Below are 17300 nucleotides of genomic sequence, written 5' to 3' on the forward strand. Positions count from 1 at the left end.
ATCTCCCTGATGTACTGGGTGAAAAGCATAGGAGTTGCAGAACAGTTGGGGAAGGCTGAGCTAGTAGAGTCACTTATCTCTAAGGAGAAACTGGAGAGTTGCTGCCAGTCAGAGCAGGCAAAATTTGGCTTAGAAGGACATGTGGTCCTGTAGTTGTGCTGGGCAGATCTGGGGCAGTGGCTGGAACCCCAGTGTCCTGGCAGAGCCCACTGCTGAAGGCTGCTTTGGTTCCCTCCAAACAGATTCTCTTTTGTGTCTCCAGGTGGATCTTGCTACCATTCAGACTCACCACAGTGCCTCATTAGTAATGCTCTGTTGGGGGCACCCTGGGAAACTGAAAGAGTTGTTCAGCCCTGCTGACCACTGGATGAGTGGGCCTACAGGAGCGCGCTCAGTTCAGGGGTTCTTCAGACCCCTTTAGGCAAGCTTTCTCTTCTGAAAGAAACACAAAACTGCAATTATCTTGAGTGGAGAGCTGTGATCTGTGCTGTTGCTGCCAAAACATTATCACTTCCCCAGCTTGTTCAGGGAGCACTTTGAGGAGGTTGTGCCCGTGCCCCAAAGTGGGCTGCCAGCCAGCACCATTGCCACAACTTCCCTTTATACACCTCCTGGTTGGCGGCTCGTGCTTCTTCAAGGGCTGCGTTTGGCTCTGGGGTAGGGAGAGGTCCCTACTTGCAGAGGCTTGGTCTTCTCGCTCAGGTGGGCCTGAGCAGGCCTGCAGTGTTTCCACCTCCTCCGAGCCCTTCCTCATTTACCCAGCATTGGTTTCCTGCCGCTCGCCATGGCTGTCGCCTCTGCAGCAGTCTTGGTGGTCTCGTTTCCTGAAGATGAAGCACATATGTCACATCAAGCTGCCATATGTGGCCACAAGCTTTACAAACACCTCTACTCCTGCCCGCAGTATTACCAGCCTTCCTTGAGATTTATGTTAGTCATCTCGTGGCCTATTGACTCCCTGAAGGTGGTAAAGGGTTGGAGGGCACTGTTCCACTTTATGGGAGCTTCAGAGTTGGTTAAAGCTTTTTAGCTCAGGCACATGCTTTGGTATAGATTCTATACCAAAGAATCTATACCAAACTGCCTATAGAAGAATAGGCAGTGGGACCAACATACCACTGGCCATTGGCGGCAGAGGCCCATTGGCGCAGCAGACCAAGGCTTGGGCTAATTTAGGGTTCTTCCTTGGCAATTTTGGGAGAATTGTGGACGCTCATGAAATGGCTGCCATGGTGGTGGTTTGGGCTTTTTTGTTCCTAAAATGGTTGCCATGCTGTGCATGGACAGCCACAAAACACTCACTTCCCAAAAAGCAGTCTTGTGAGATTAAAAGGAATGCGGTTTTCCCCAAAACCTACGTACGAGGCATATGTGAGGTCTGAACTCCTGAAGACAAAGCCACTATTTTGAACTGTGAGATGACAGTGGAGGGTGCCCCTTCACTCTGCAGCATGACAGTTTCCTAATATTTAAATATTAGAACACATATTCTAAAACAAAATAAAAATAAGGAGGCCTGGAGGTGCCAGGATGTGTGCCCACGTTCAGATGCCAGAACAACTTTATTCATCCTATAATCTTACTGCTCTAAAATCCATGCTCTGTCACCGTGGATTGGGCCTGTTTTTATCTCAACACTGCTTAAAATATAGTAGGTGAACCCTGCACATAAAGTGATGGGGAAAGCACAATCTACTTAATTCCAGACTACTGATGGAAGTTGTACATCACAGCCATGATATGACAGCAGGCCTAGCATCCAAATATGGAAAGCTTATTTGCTTTATTAAATGTTTTCTCCCTACTTTCTCTGTGAGCAAACACAAGCAGCCATCTTTAAGTAAACTGAGTAAAACCTTGTATGCATCAATCAGTCAAATCTGTATTATTTTGCATATGAACAAAATGAGGTTTACTGTGAATAAAATCTTTGTATATTTGCTGCACAGCTAACTTGCAGTGGACCCCAGTTCAGAAGCACCATTTCCTCCTGGGTAGATGGTGGGGAATACCATAATCAAATTGTTCGGCAGAATTTCTATACAGATAATTAATTTTTTTGGTCCGCTGCACAAGAAATCAGGTGACTTCCAACCATGCCCTACTTCTGTTTGCCTAGAGGCCAGCATGCATTTACCACTTCGGGGGCCCGCTGCTTGCCCTGGCTGGGTGGGAGATTTGATGGGACCCTAAACTCCAGGCGGTTTAATTTCTGCTCAATTGACTGGGCTAAAAAAAGGCCCAGCTAGCAGCTTCCCCACCCACCACCATAGAACCCACCTGCTTCCGCACCCGTTATACCGTTCCCTTCACTTCCCCATTCTCTCAAAGCTGGGGGTGGGGGGAGAACGCAAAGCAAAACCTGTGAAAGTGAGCATGCACTGGGGAGGCGGAGGGAGAGGTATGTGCACGGGCCCCTCAACTCCTGCCCAGATCCTCATCAGAGCTTGCCGCACTGCACTGGTTCGTCTCGATGCCTTGTAGCTCAGCTTTCCCCAGTGTGGTGCCCTCCACAGCTTTTGGGGGGCAGCATCCATTATTCCTGGCCATCGGTCATGCCGCTCGGGGTTGCAGTACGAAACATTTGGAGGAGGCTACTTTAGGTTTAGTGGGAAAAGGTGGAAAGGGGAATATGTGACATTTTTGTCAAGCGGAACAAATTTGAGGGAGCAATAGGATATTCTAGGTCAAAAGTGGAAGGCCAGAGCATTTCCAGGGGACTTCTCTCTCCACTTCTTTGCCATGGCAAGTTTTTCATTCTCAGCCCCATTATTTGTAAAATAGTTCTTTATAGCCTTTGCCTCCTAGGGCAAAGGCTATAAAGATGGGACATTTTGCTTTTTAATTTTTAAAGAAATATACCACGAAGAGGTGAGATGATTTGAATTGCAGGTTCAAAGTTGATCAGTTGATATTCTTGATCAGTTTCAGGGAATAGCGGGAGTTACTTCTACTTGGCTGGCTATTGCTGGAACCAAAACGGCTTGACTGCTTCAACACAGTACCCCCCCAGATGTGTTGGATGCGACTGGAGGACTCTGCGTGGGGAAAGCTGGACTGGATGTAACTTTAGAAAAGGCTTTTTCAAAAAACTTTGCAGTAAATAGTAATTGGAGAGAAATGGTTCAAGAGGAGGGCTGGTCTGGGGAATTCATGGAGTCTCCTCTACAAAGGGGGATGTCCAAAACTAGGGAAGGAAAAATTATCTTTGTACAACCAAGCACTTTTGTTTTGTTTTGAACAGGAAGGTGTACCTTATACAGTATTTGAAAGCGAATTTACTACTGTTATTGCAGTAGGTTTTTTCCCCCCCCTCTCATTTTTGGTTGTTTTCTTTTTAGCCTCATGGCAGATGACAGGAAGGGCCCACCCCCACCCGATGCAACTGATCTTCTTGGGGTGATAAGGGGCCTCTGGGCAGGGAAGGCACAGGGGAATGGTTTTGAGATGAACACCATTCTGGGTGCAGACATCCTGAGTCATTTGCACCCCACCCACCCTTTCGTCCTTGCTTCCCAGCCCCCTCCACACTTGCTTACAAAGCCAGTGCACATGGAAATGCAAACAGCGAAGTCCTCGAACCTTCCTTATTCTCTTCCTCTTGAGCTGCCTGAATTGTCTTCTCATTTTAGCAACCCCCTGGGTTTCTACAGTGAACCGAGGCGTCCTAGTTTCTAGATCCCTCCCCGCCACTGCCTCTTTCTTGCTCTGACTTGCTAGATTTGTCTTCCCCTCCCCCTTAGGCCCATGCTTGTCTTCCTGTTAGGGTGCTGAGCGCCAGTTTCCCATGATGATGGTGGAAGTAAGCTGTAGCGCCACACTGATTGCCTTATATGGGCAGAAAGATACCAGAGGCGGGGCGGGCGCGGCCTGTGGCGCCATTTTTGTGAGGCAGGATGTGGTCAGCCTGTGGCTTGGTTACTTGCAAAAAGACGTTTGGTTATGCGCTTGCTGGTGGGGGAGGGACAGTTGTCACCTGTGGGGGCTGAGGACTTGGTAACCTGTTCTGAAACTTTCCTGACATTTTGCCCACTGTGCATTTTTGTCGCCCTCTCATTAGCTCCCTCCCCTGCCTTGTAGCCCTGGCTGGGACTGCAAATATACTAGGGGATTTGCAGGGACAGTGATAACAACAACCAAGGAGAGATAGCACACGCCAGAAATTGCACTGTGAGGATTCACAGCTGCATTGTGGCTACAGAAATATGCTGACTGGCACAAAGCCACATGTGTTGGTTTGCAAAATTGCCCATGGGCATCAGTCCTGATCCCAGTAAGAGGCCCTTATACCCTGCAAACACAAAGGGCCAGGCATTGCGAGCAGAAACTACCCCATGTGCAGTCACAACTGAAAGAATCAAATTGATTAAATAGCTATGGAATTATGCTCGAAAACTACACTGACATAACAGAAGTCCTGTATCTGCAACATGCATGCTTTTCCAGCTTGAACCCTCTACTCCAGCCCATGGGAGCAATTCACATGCTGGGGTGGGAGACGAAAAATAAATCTATTCTTTTTCTTGATGCATAGGAATTGGAAAAAGTTAAACATAGCTGAATGCCACTACACTATTCTTTGCAAATCAGGTATCTCGGTACCTTGCAACATGTACATTGCGACCCCAATCATAGGCTTTTTGCACGCTGCCCGTTTTTGGTGCCTCTCTCCTAGTGCATCGAAAGTTACCACCTTGACAGCAGAGTGAGCACACATGTTACATTCAGCCCTATTGTGGTCAGATAGGTTTAATTTAAACTAAAATACAAATATTTCTAAACTTGCTCATATAAATTCACATATGCAAATATGTGTCCATTTTGGGGTGATATGTAAGTGCTTGCCATTGATGTAGTTCTTGTGGAGTTCTTCGTACTTCCAGGATGCCTTTTTCCGCCAAAATAGAATGTAAGGAAATGACTGCTTACAGTATAGGAACCAGAGAAAGTGATAGCTCCAAATTACTACACAGTGTTATGTACTCTTCTTAAAATCCCTATGAAAAATCTACAAATAACGCACACTTTCAAGTATCCTGTTCTCTGAGCTGGTAACTTTACAGTCCTGTTATTAAAGGTCATCAAGCCACACTCAACTGAACAAAACCTTAATTACATGGGAGACCTGGTTTATGTATAAGTGTTTAGGATGGCTGCTATAGATTTTGTCTGCAAGACAAACAAAAGATGAGAACTTCTAGCTCCCCCCACCCCAATCTTCACAGTCCCTTCAGAAGTATAACCACATTCTTAGATGATGGAGAGCTTAGGTGATAGGACAGTTGGCATATCTAAAGGAAGCAATCCAAAAATAAGTTAAGGATAGAGGCCTATTTAAGCCTGTTAAAAATAAGCAAATAGGCAATCCTTACTGAAACAGAAGTAGCTAAAAAGAATTTCTGTAGTTTACAGAAGTAGGTTCTTTATAAGTTGATTACCTCTTTTTATTGCCATTCACCTAATGGCTAATGGAATCAAATTTTGCCAAATGAGTACAAAGTTTCTTTGTACTGTCCTTTCAAACCACAGAGGATTAGATCTAGGTTCAGATGCCTCCAACTGGACTTGCAGACATTCCTGTTCCCTTCATCTTAATGTGACATAGACACGTGGTTTGCCTAACACAACAACCCACAGACCAATCATACTTGAAGTCCACGTATGGGTCGCTGAACTGTATGTTATTCCACTGTGTGGATTCAGTCATGCCAACAAACCATTGTTAACCATGAACAGCCTATGAGTGCCCATGGTTTAATGCTGGATTGTGAACTGTGGCTTGTTTGCAGGGCAGAGGGTCAGGGTACCCTGTTGAATGGGGTTTGCAGGCCAAGACATTTCGAAGGCCACAGATCCATTCATCCCTCACCAGTGGCTATGCTTGTTGCATGAGTCATAGGTGAAAATGCCTTTAATGTCCTAAGTTGCCCATCCTTCCCTGGGTAGCCTTTGGAACAGTGAGGGGTTTCCTGAAAATTGGGTGGGGACACCTTCTGTGAGAAGAGCTGTGCGGATGGGACTTGTTGCTGGAGATTCCTTTTGCATCCATCCTCTCTTGCAACCCATCCCGTTCAGCAGTCCCCATCCAGCCTCCTATGAAATATTTTCCAGGAGCTAAAGGGCCTGCCATAGGGAGGGGGTGAGCGCTTCCTACCAGCCCAGTGACACACTCCCAAATCTGAATCCAACCTTTTTTTCTTTGCTTTGTGTGAGGAAGATCTGATGTTTCAGAAGCCTGCCCAACCTTTTTTTAAAAAACCAAACTGGTAAAATGTGTCAACTTTCAACATGCCTTTGTGTCTTCTATCATTATGAAGTTGAGTTCTTACACAGGGAGGGCTAAAGATGGACCCTGGACAAAGGAGGAGCCAAGATTTAAAAGCGGATGACGCAGGAATATCAGAAGAGGCAGACAAAGAAGCAGTCCAGGGCCAGCAACTGAGAGCCGGCCGACTCGCCCACCCCCAAATGTCCTTTATTCAGCCTGTGCCCCACTTCCAGACCAATCTCCCAAAATGGATCAGAAGTTCCATGCTGCCAGTCCACTTCCTGGTCAATGTCACACAGTGTTTCTATTAACCTTACTTACACTCTCTCCCCTTTCTCTGGCAGCTAGAATAACTCGGATGCTACACCAAATACCCACAGACGGATACTTGTTGTAGTGTGTGGCAAAGGATGTAACCTGTTTACTCAGAAGAATGGGTCACTGAATAATAGGAATGATCAGCCATCAGTACCTATGACCTTTCACACTTTTCTTTGCAGCCTTAAGGACTAGGAGCTTGCTTTTTAAAAAGGAAAAAAATTGAGATTTTTGACCTCTGCTCTCAGAACAGAATCCCATGCTTCACCAAAGCCGTTTTGGAAGCACGGGATGACTTCATCCCTCATCAGTATTACAGCTCCACAGCCCAACCAAGTACATGTTCACTTAGATGCAGGCACGCTGTGTTCAAATGGAGCTTACTCCAAAGTGAATGTGAACAAGATTGCAGCTTTAGTCATGAGTACATTGAAAGATTAGTCACAGCAGATCATTCTCTCTTACACAAGAACGACAACTGTTTTTTTGGAAAGTTACATAAAGCTGTGGTCACACAGCTGTACCTATAGCCACATATGCACAGAGGCAGAGCTCATGCAGACAGTATGTGGCAAATATTCTCCCATATACATAGAACTTTTTACGGTAAACTGCAGCCATGCAACAAGGACAAAGCTCTCTCAGCCCAGCTTTTTCATGATGAGGCTGATTCAAAATCAAACCAGAGTTATCTACCCACACAGCTTATTGCCTGGTTGACCAACCGACATCACTATTAACAAGAGACTTTTCAGCTCCAACACGACAAAGAGCTGAAACTCTGGTGGAGATACTGGGCCAAAAAATTCAGAATTAACAATATACAAGTGACTGCTGCGACAGACACCAAATAGGCAAGATCACAGCCGTCACCCCAGTCCTTTGGTGGTAATTGGTGCAAAGTATGTACTACCCTCCAGTTCTATATTCACAGTCAAGTGTGTTTATTCTAAAGCTGCTGCTCAGACACTGTAGAGAAGAGCCTGGTGGCATTGTTTTAAAAGTTGCCATTGCAGTGGTGACCGATCCAAGACCAATTCCAAGGTGTGCCCTTCTGCTGAATGCTGAGGTAGATTGTAGCCTTCCCCAAACTGGTTTCTTCAGATATTGCTAGATTTCAACCCCTATCAGCCGGAGCACAGGCATTGGTTGGGGTGCTGGGAATTGTAGTAGTCCAAAGCATTTGGAGGGAACCAGGATGAGGAAGGCTGTGTTAGCATGTTGACGTTAGATGGGAGGAGCAGAGTTCAAATCCTCACCCTGTTGGCTTGTGATCATCCCGTAGCCTAATGCACCACAAAGGTTTGCTTAAGAATTAAACAGAAGGGGGTGCCATGGGAGCGGCACAAAGCTACTTGGAGGAAGAATGACCAAGAAACAAAGTGCTCTGCTTAACTGGGCAGCAGATTTAGAAGGCATCATTTGAAGACAAGGCTGTGTAAGCTGGAGCTCTCCAGTTGTTTTGGACTACAAGTCCAGTATTGCTCCAGCACTGGCCATGGATTATGGGAATCATCACCCAACACATCAGCAAGGCACCAGGTTGCCTACTCATTATAAGACATGTCTTGCTAAAACCTGCAACTGACACATACAGTCTGCAAAGGCGTTTGCCCTTCTTTCTCTTTTGCTCCCCTGCCCTGAAATGCCCCTTTTGCATCAGTCCAATCCCAGTTCTCCTTGGGCCTCCAAGGGTGTAGCTTGCTTGATCTGAAAGATAATGACTAACAAGTTCACAGAACGAGCTTACTGCGCACGCTGTGGTCTGAGCCCAGCTCAGCACTCTATCCACTATAATGCGCCGGCTCTCCAGTGAGCTTTTATTTAAAAAGTGTTTAGTGCCCTCTGGTGGGTAGCTCCTTTTATGAGCTATTCTTCCTCTCCTCTAAAAAGTACAGAAACACAAGGCCATCTGTTCTCTACCTTATCTCCCCTGACAACAGCAGCCATTTGCACTAGTATTTTCAGCCTGGTGGTTTACAGGTTATGTTGGACTCTAACTTATAATTCATTGGGTTGAGAGTCAATTTATACACTCCAGATGGAGAATGAGAAAGCCAGCGGTAGGTTCAGTGGCATCCTTTTAACTTTCCACCTATTTTACCCCACCTGCAAAAAAAGAGGGTGGTATCCCAGGACTGACACAGAACTGCTCCTGTTCAGAAGAAAGAGACCAGAAATGTTGTCTTCTGTGTGCTGATGGCAGCTCATACTACATGCAAGTCATACAGTGCAGAATGTCTGAAACCACACCAAATGCTAGCAGTGAATCCTATGGACATGCAAACAATAGTAAGATTAAATTGCAAGAAACCTTTAGCAAACTGGACTGTAATTCCTAAAGCAGTCTTCTTGAACCTGGTGCCCTTCAGAGGAGTTGGACTATAACTCTCATAATTCCCAGCCGCCACGAGCTGTGCACTTATGGGAGCTGCAGTACAACACCTCCAGAGGATACAGGCTGGGAAGGTTGTTCTAAATATCACCAGGGAAATGAAATATGCTGCTCAAAGACCAAATGGGATCACAGAGTTGGACTAGCCAATAGCTGAGTTCCCACCCAATTCAACCCAGGAATCCTAGCGTTCACTTAAATATTGCCAGCAAACAAATATCTACCATCTCACAAAGCAGTCTGCTCCATTGTCTAACAGTTCATATTTCTAGGTCATTTCTCCTGATGTTCAACTGAAAACTTTTGCCGTGCAAATTCCACCCTTTGGTTCTAATCCTGCCCCATGGAGCAAATGAGAACACTCCTACATGACAAATATGTGAGGGAAGCTTTGTGTCCCCCCTCAGTCTTATCTTCTCCAGGCGAAACACACCTAGATCTTTCAACGGTTCCTTAGAGGACTTGAGTTTTGAGACATCTGGGGATCTAGATACAGAACAAACCAATAGCAGGCTTAATGCTGAGATTTCTCCAAGTCATTTTTGGCAGCATAGGTCCGTCTTGAGCAGTTGGCTAGTTGTTCCTAACCTCCTTGCAACCCCACCATGATCCAGTTGTTTGAGGGTGATGGAGCCATGGCATGGGTCCTGTGTATATCATGGTAAGTAGTTTCAGTGCAGATTAACCTTAGGGTTAGGGGAAAAAACCCTTTCCAGCATACACCTTAGACATTACAGCACAGAAAATGGCTGGAGTCCTTTGAGGAAGCCAGGACCCTCCTTTCTGGCATTCCCTTTGACTCCTTAGATTGAGCTCTGCTAATGCAGAATACAGTAGAGGCAAATTTTGTAGAAGCTGGTGGGAGCTGTCAACACAGCTTGACTTTACCATATGAGAGGTGATGATGGGGAGATGTTTCAAAGGGGTTAAGCATTATGCAAGATGAAGAGGAGAATCCCTTGCTAGCTCAGGTCAGTTATCTGAGAAACCACCCTTCCTCTGCCTCGGAAGTGTTGACAGTCAACCATGGTCAACATGTACACTGCAGAGTGTAGCCTCTCTTAGTCTTTACGGTTACAGCAAACATCCTGCACACCTTAAATACCCGAACAAATGTATTGTGACAAGCTAGTTTTTGCAATGCAACCTTCCCCTCCTAGCCCTCCAAAAAAGCAGGGTCCATTTGTGTTTCACAGCAGAGGTCCACCACACAAGACAAAAGGGGGGGAAAAAAAAGAGCTGAGCTTTTATTGTTTTCATAACCAAACTGAAAACATAGCTCCGTGATGAGTGAGGAGAGGTTTGGGAGGATGTGTGGTCTTGCTCAGAGGGGGGACAGTAACTGGGGAACATGGACCTGAGGGAAGGGGCAGTGCCATGCCTCTCTCCACACTGGGGCATTGAGAAAGGGTGGGTGGAGTGAGGAGGGGTGCCATGGGTTGCGCAGCCCGCTCCGCTGCCCTCTGGCTCTCACTGCACTGCTTGCTCATTGGCGCTGCTGCTGGAGTCCTGGGGCTTCATCACGTCTGGGAGCTCCGGGGGGCTGGAGAAGGGATCAATGCGGAGGGGCTCAAAGGCATCTTCTGTGAGGGGAAAAAGACAGAAAGCAAAATGGCCAGTTTCTATTGATGCTATTCTCTGCTTGTATAAGCTGGAATCAGAGTCTGGAACAAAACAATTCCACAAATCACCCACAGCTCACCTTTTGGCTATCCTACTGTAAGCAAAGAGTGATGCAAATGACATACACTTAACTAGCTTGACCTGCTTTTTCGAATAGTACCACTTGTCCCCCTTTCAGCCTCAACATGAATGATTTTACTCCTACTCTGTTCACACTGACATGAATGGGAGTTAGAGGACTCCTGCACCTTGGTGCGTCACCTCCCCCAAGTGCCCCCCAAAAAGACAGTTTTCTATCCAGGAGAAGCAGTGATCTGCTCATTTGCTCAGAGGTGCTGCAGTGGAACTGAAGGGAAGCAGGGCTATCACTAGTAGCTATTCTGTCAAGGTTACCTGAACTGGTTTCATTCCTGCTAGTCACAACAAGAGCTATAATTTCAAGAATTGCTGCCTAGGTTTGCTTGTTTTCTTCCCCTTCCCCTTTCCCTTGTAATGTGTTGTGTCTTTTATATTGCAAGCCTGCAGGCAGAAACAGTCTTGTTTTCTGCTGATCTGTAAAGGAGCTCTGGTGGCTTTAAAAAAAAATAAAGAGGAGAGCAAAAATACTTTGACTAGACAACTAAATTCAACAGTTAATTTCCCAAGGGTAATAAGAAGGAGCTGAAGAACTGGCAACATCAGGTTTTCCCACAGACTCATATGAAGAAAAGAGCTCCTTAATCCTTTGTTCCAGTTTGCCTGACAACTCTTTGATCCTATGAGAATGACGAAATGGAAAGGAGCAGCTGAAGTATATAAGGGAAGGTCTCTGAAAGAAGTGCTGCTGATCTTTATCCAGAACAGAAAGGAATTAATAACTCTTTCATTTGTGTGGAATAAAGTGGCAACAGTATGTAGTAAGTATGAAGAGGGAGCCAGGTGAAAAATCTGTGAGTGTCAGACAGCTCCAAGGACACCAGGTGCCCATCCCACTTATACCCAATTGCCCTCTCTGCTGTCTTCCAAGGAATGACCACAGCAGGAGTGGGGAACCTGTGGCCTTCCAGATGCTATTCAGCTGTGACTCCCATCATCACTGTCCAGGCGATGAGGGTGATTTTATACTTACAGATCTTAGCAGATCTAAGATAGAATTCTGTGCATGTTTAGAGAGACAAAGGTCCTACAGCTCCTAGCCTTTTCCAGCCAGCCTATCTGTAGGACCCGCCTGTCTAAATATGCATGGGAGTGCACCCTAAGCAATATAAAAAGTAGTGTAAATTAATAGGTTCGGCAAGGGGAAACAAGTCATTGTTGATGGAAACCCATTTGTGTCAGGAAACTACAAGTCTGAAGCACTGCTACATACAATACACTGAAGCACTGTTCATACAATGATTTTGCTGATGATCTTACCCTTCCTCCTGCCTATACTGCCTTGAGCCCCATTCTCTCTCCTTGTCCCCTTTACTTTCAGCTCTGCCCACTATGGAAATAAAGACCCTTCTCCCAGTTTTTCCAAAGCTGAATTACGCCCTCAGGCTGAAAGGCCTTCAGCACCATTGTGTCTTCTGGCTGGTTTGGCTAGCATCTACTCTTCTCATTGAGGAAACAGGCTTTTAATCTTCCATGCCATTTTTATACTGCCTTCCATTCATCTAGTTCATTCTTGTTCTAGCTATTGAAGAGTGATGTATTTCAATTGTTAGCCAACCTGAAAATAATCACACTGAAGAGCAGTTTATACATTCAGAAGAGAAATTACTTTCTAGGCTAAACCAAGAATGCAAATCACCACTCACCACTGGTTCTGAAGGCCAAGCCAACTGTCGCTGGTGCCTGGGGCCGTGCTGTCTGACTGGTGAAGCCACAGTCTCCGAGGGTTTTGCTGTCTTCCAGGAGCTGCTCATCCTGGAGGGTAGAGACAATCACACAGGGAAGCAGGAGAAGGCTGAGCAATGCTCCAGTGTTTTATCGCATCTGGGAATCTAAAGCAGCCACTCTGCAGGTGGGGTGGTTAGAGGCAACATGCACGGAGGGCAATGAACGGAGGTTCTGCCACAACTACATCCGTGTGGCCTGCCAGGAAGTAGGCCCCAAACAGCAGCAGTGCATTAGGAGTCAGCCAAGGCATACCCCATCACCATGACAAACTGCAACCACAGAAGGCAAGATTGGGGTGGGTGCATGTTAAGCATCAGCTGGATCTAAGACTAGACCAGCCATTTCCAGATTTGCTCTTTGACAGACTAATATACTGCAAGAGAGGCCAGAGTGAAACTTAGGCCACCATGTTTGTTGAACCAGCTCACTATGCTTGTTAGAGTGTAGAGGACCCACTTATCCTTGGTCTTCACACACTCCGCTCACTTTCTATGGGCAATGACCTTGAGGAAGAGACCATGGATGGACTGGGATTCTATGTTTCTGTCTGCATTAAAGCAGAGACTAGGCGAATCCCAAAGGCAACCCCCTGGCCCAAAAACCACTATCCAATTTCTCTCACCACCTTGAGACCAAAGGGGAGGTAGAATGAAGGACAATATTAAGTGGGATATCTTACATTTGCCAGAAGGCACCCATCCATTGTTGTGGGAAAGGATAAAAATATCTGGGCACAAGAAGAAACTATGCCTCCAATTTTAATTAAGGCACCTCTACCCAAACACCCAACATCCATTTATCTCCAGTAGTACAGACAGGGCTGGATCTTGGGGCCAAAGGCCAGGGATCCACGGCCAAAGGCTTCCCCTAATAACCACCTGATTGGGACAGTGGCAAACAGGCTCAGCATTAGCACCTGGGCCCACATGGGCATGCCAGCACTGGCATTGCTTCCTACAGTATATTTTCTTCCCTAACCTACAAAGCAGAAAAGGTGGTGGGGGATGGGGAGAAATGAAATGCTCACATCTACGGTAATACACATGACCCTCTAGAGACCCCACTTCATAAGACCAGGACCTGAAATGACCTAGCCACACTACTGTCCATCCCCCCAGGTTTCAAACTCTTGGTTGGATTTCTGTGCAAGAGACCTAGAGTGAAATGCCAGCTTAGAGCTTCAGGTAACTGGGTGAGAACTTGGGTGGCAACAGTAGTAAGTAAGTAATGATGACAAAGTATTTAGTTCACTGCCAAGTGCTATATTGCAGCGATGGCATGTATTGAAGCCAGTTCCGTGTTACTTCTCTTGCTTCCATCTCTAGTGAGAGCAAGAAATGGAACCCAGGATATGGCCATACAGGTAGAACAGTAGAGCTACACAGACCCATCCAGACTCAGCTCCAACCTGACTGCAGGGCAGTGGGGTTGGAATAAAACAGAAGTACATAAACTGTTAGAAGGTTTGGATAAAAGGAACCTTTTAGTCCTCACTCACCACCTCATGTTGCATGAGTGAAAAGGAGCCTCTTTGACACTTCAAGATTGATGAAGCTGGTGGCATATCTATTAACTGGATGGTCAGATGCCTGGTTTTGTTCCTCTTATTGGAGTTTGCATCCAGACACTACTTAACAGTTGGATATGTTTATTTTACTGCTGAGATGCAGAAAAAGTTATATATAATCTTAAGTAATGTGTATATGCATCTGAAGTCCCATATGAATGTATCTAAACATTAAAAGTCTGAATGGACCCAAACATGCATACAAAGCCACCAAGGAGGAGAACAACACAAGCCTGCAAGCTCAGCAAGGCAGCAGTTCTTGGTGTCATGGTGTAGCCCACAAAAATAGGGTCCTGGGGAGTATATTCCTTCCCATGTCAACCTGAGTCATTGCCCTCATACCTTGTATAGCCTTTGTTCCTCTGGGGGTCTCTTAAGAATCCCCTCCACAATTCTTTTCAGCTCATACACTGTACTGGATTCCTTGGCGTCTGTGAAGATGGTTGTCTTGTGACGTCGGATCATAAGAAAAACGTCCTAGGGAAGGCGAGAAAAGGCCATTAAAAGGTGGTCAGTCAAACCAGTTCACAGCATTTAGTAATCCACAACATTTAGCTTAGTAGTCTGACACATTTGTGGCCTAAAGAGGAAGAAAAAATAATAAGGAAAAACCTCCAACTTTTATAAAGCATTCCTACTTTCTTTTCTTTGAACCCACCCCAGGAGTACAGGTGTATGGTCATTTATGAGCTTAGTAAGATTATGGAAAGCTGCCCAATTCCAGGTCAGGCTATTCATTGATCTAGCTCTGTATACTTTAATCTGACAGACAGTAGCTTTCCAAAGTTTCAGGCTTTTGGAGGGTTGTTGTAAGATAAAAAGAAACGAGGACAGCATGGGGGGGAATGACCAGGTATGTGTTCCCCAGTTCCTTTCAGTAACTTTCTATAAAATTTCCAGGCTCAAAACCCACCTGGAGGTTCTATCCAATATGACTGCCCATAAACTTTTGAACCTGGAGGATAATGAGTATCCAATCAAGCACAAGAGGAGCATGCACTTTTCCTGCTCTGGAAGATGGTTCATTTTGGCTATCAGTGTCCTTTGCCCCTCCTTGCAAAGAGAAGGGGTTGAAGAATTGTTGGGATTCCTCATATCCTCATGCAGCCTCTCCCAGAATCACTCCCCAACATGCACACATACAAATGCTGGCAGAGTCTGAGCTCCAACTTTGGAATCCATTTTTGATGTCGGAACTGGGACTTTGACCTATCTTATGGCCATCTAGACAGCACTTAGGAGCCATAGGAGCGTGCTCTTAAAAATCCTTTCCCTTAATAAAGGTAGTATGAACCTTCTCTCAGCAGGAAAAGATTCAAGTCACAGCTAGCCACTTGAAGACCAATGCCTTAACAGATAGATAGGATAAAAATATTTGATTCTAAATAGTTTCTCCCCTTACTGTTCAGCACCCTGGAATATTTTAGGTAGAGTGCCTTGCAAATTCTGCTTAAAAAGCCTCCAGTAATAACTTTCTCTTGCCTAAGTTTCAGTAGTTGTAGGTGGCATCTCATTTCAAGCAACTTTTTAAATTTTGGAAGTCTGATTTCCATCATATCCCAAAGCAGCTTCCCCAGCCTGGTGTGCTTTCACTGGCCAAGGTGGCCAAGGATAATGGAACTTGCAGATCAACACACTAGGTTACTTCAGAGGCTAAAACCAACCAGATTCTTTCAGATTTTGTTTGTGCCCTGAAATATCCTTTAATTTAATGCAGTTCCCACTGTTGTCCAACAAACTTTCTTGCAGCTCATATGGTCAGTGAGGCATTTCCTTACATCTTGCTGGCAAACCTGTGAGAGTATTTAGATAAGAGACAACTCAACAAAGGAAACTCTCATCCCTCCCCAATTGATAACACCAGATCCAACTTGGCTCACCAGTGCAAACCACCATGATATGCTAATTCTTGTTATATATGCATTGTGAAATACCACAGTACCAGTACAGGATGAGTTACAAAAAATAAGACTGGCTTTGGGAATAAGCACATGGGCTGTAACCAAGCAACTGTTCCATCTGAGGCTGGTTGGGACATGGTGAGGTGGTGATAGCAGGAATAGGGTGCTGGTATCTTCCAGATATTTTGGATGACAGCTCCCAAAAACCCACCCAGAATGGCCAATGATAGAGATTATTGGAGTTGTAGTCCAATACTTCTGGAGGGCACCAGGTTGCCCACCCCCAGTTTAAAGTAGCACTAGGGAGACCCATTTTCCCCTGCAATAGAAAAGCATTTGAAACGTCCTGGGTGATCTTACTAATTACCCCCTCCAGCCTTTCCTACCTCACAGGGTTGCTGTGAAGCAAACATGAGTTGGAGTTAGGGCAGGCTCATATAGACTGTTTTGGCCTTCATGAAAAAGGGTTCTGATAAAAAATTTAAGAAATTGCTGTTTGCACAGAGTGGGGCAGGGGAGAGTCACGACCTAACGTTGGGATACAGAGAAAGAGAATATGGATGGTGGCGGGAGGAAGATGGAGGAAAAATAGGCAAGATTACTACACGCAGAAGTCGCTTTTGCTGTTGTTTTGAAACTGGGAGGCTAAGAAAGAGTTTCCACCAAAACGAGGGTGGCGGGAGGTGCTACTAGGGAAGATTACGGAGAGCGGAGGCAGAAAAGAGTGGCTGAGCGTAAGGAAGGATAAAAGGGGTTTGGTGACAGAAAATGGGAAGGGAGGCCTGGGAAGGAGAAGACCCCACTGGAGGGCTCTAGGAGAGGAAAAAGAGAAAGAGGTCTGAGTGAGGGGAAGAGGAAATGGGAGAAAAAGAGCCTTCTCTAGTACCTATATAATTACAATAATAATTATAACAGTTAGTATTGTTGTTGTCAGTGCTACCACAGATACTATTACTGGCTCCCCCCTCCGTCCGGAGCCCTCCCCTACTCACCATCTTGCAGCTGCAGCCTTAGCCCAGACCCCCCCAGAGAGGAAAAAGCAGCAGAACCTCCAGTATCCCAACATGCACTACAAACGCCGGGACGGCCCAGCCCGGTTCACTAGAAGAGCAACGTGCGGCGCATGCGCTCTAGCCAGGGAAAAGGGGAAAGACCATAGATGGAGAAAAGGAAGGAACCATTGAGATAGCGGAAGGAAGGTGCGCAAGGAAGCGGCTGCTGGCCGCCATTTCGGGAAGGACACTCTAAATTCGGAATCCGCTGAGACTCCGAGTCACCTTCCTTCAAACGCTTTCTCAAGCTCCATTTTATAGCGCTGTGGTTCTCTTTCGCTGTAGCAGCCATTTTGGGGAGGTCAAACGTTGT

At 45.9% G+C, this 17300-nt stretch overlaps 1 protein-coding gene across 1 annotated transcript; it reads right to left on the minus strand.

Moving 5' to 3' along the window:
* Positions 1 to 10205: 10205 nt before the first annotated feature.
* Positions 10206 to 17053, minus strand: ELOB (elongin B). The gene is made up of 4 exons (XM_044448068.1): positions 16928 to 17053; positions 14377 to 14511; positions 12386 to 12494; positions 10206 to 10564 (listed from the first exon to the last, which is right to left on the minus strand). Exons 1-4 carry the CDS (start codon positions 16928 to 16930, stop codon positions 10452 to 10454), a joined length of 360 nt encoding a protein of 119 aa, XP_044304003.1. The 5' UTR covers positions 16931 to 17053; the 3' UTR covers positions 10206 to 10451.
* Between the last annotated feature and the right edge of the window lie 247 nt (positions 17054 to 17300).

Source organism: Varanus komodoensis, unplaced genomic scaffold, assembly GCF_004798865.1.
Source record: "Varanus komodoensis strain SLA01 unplaced genomic scaffold, ASM479886v1 scaffold53, whole genome shotgun sequence".
Taxonomy (NCBI): Eukaryota; Metazoa; Chordata; class Lepidosauria; order Squamata; family Varanidae; genus Varanus; species Varanus komodoensis.

Excerpts from the sequence above, each read along its gene's own strand:
- ELOB (XM_044448068.1), bottom strand. Across the intron at positions 12,495-14,376 it reads AGGAACAAAGGCTATACAAG|GATGAGCAGCTCCTGGAAGA; the intron begins GTATGAGGGCAA and ends TCTACCCTCCAG. Across the intron at positions 10,565-12,385 it reads CTTGGCCTTCAGAACCAGTG|AAGATGCCTTTGAGCCCCTC; the intron begins GTGAGTGGTGAT and ends TTCCCCTCACAG.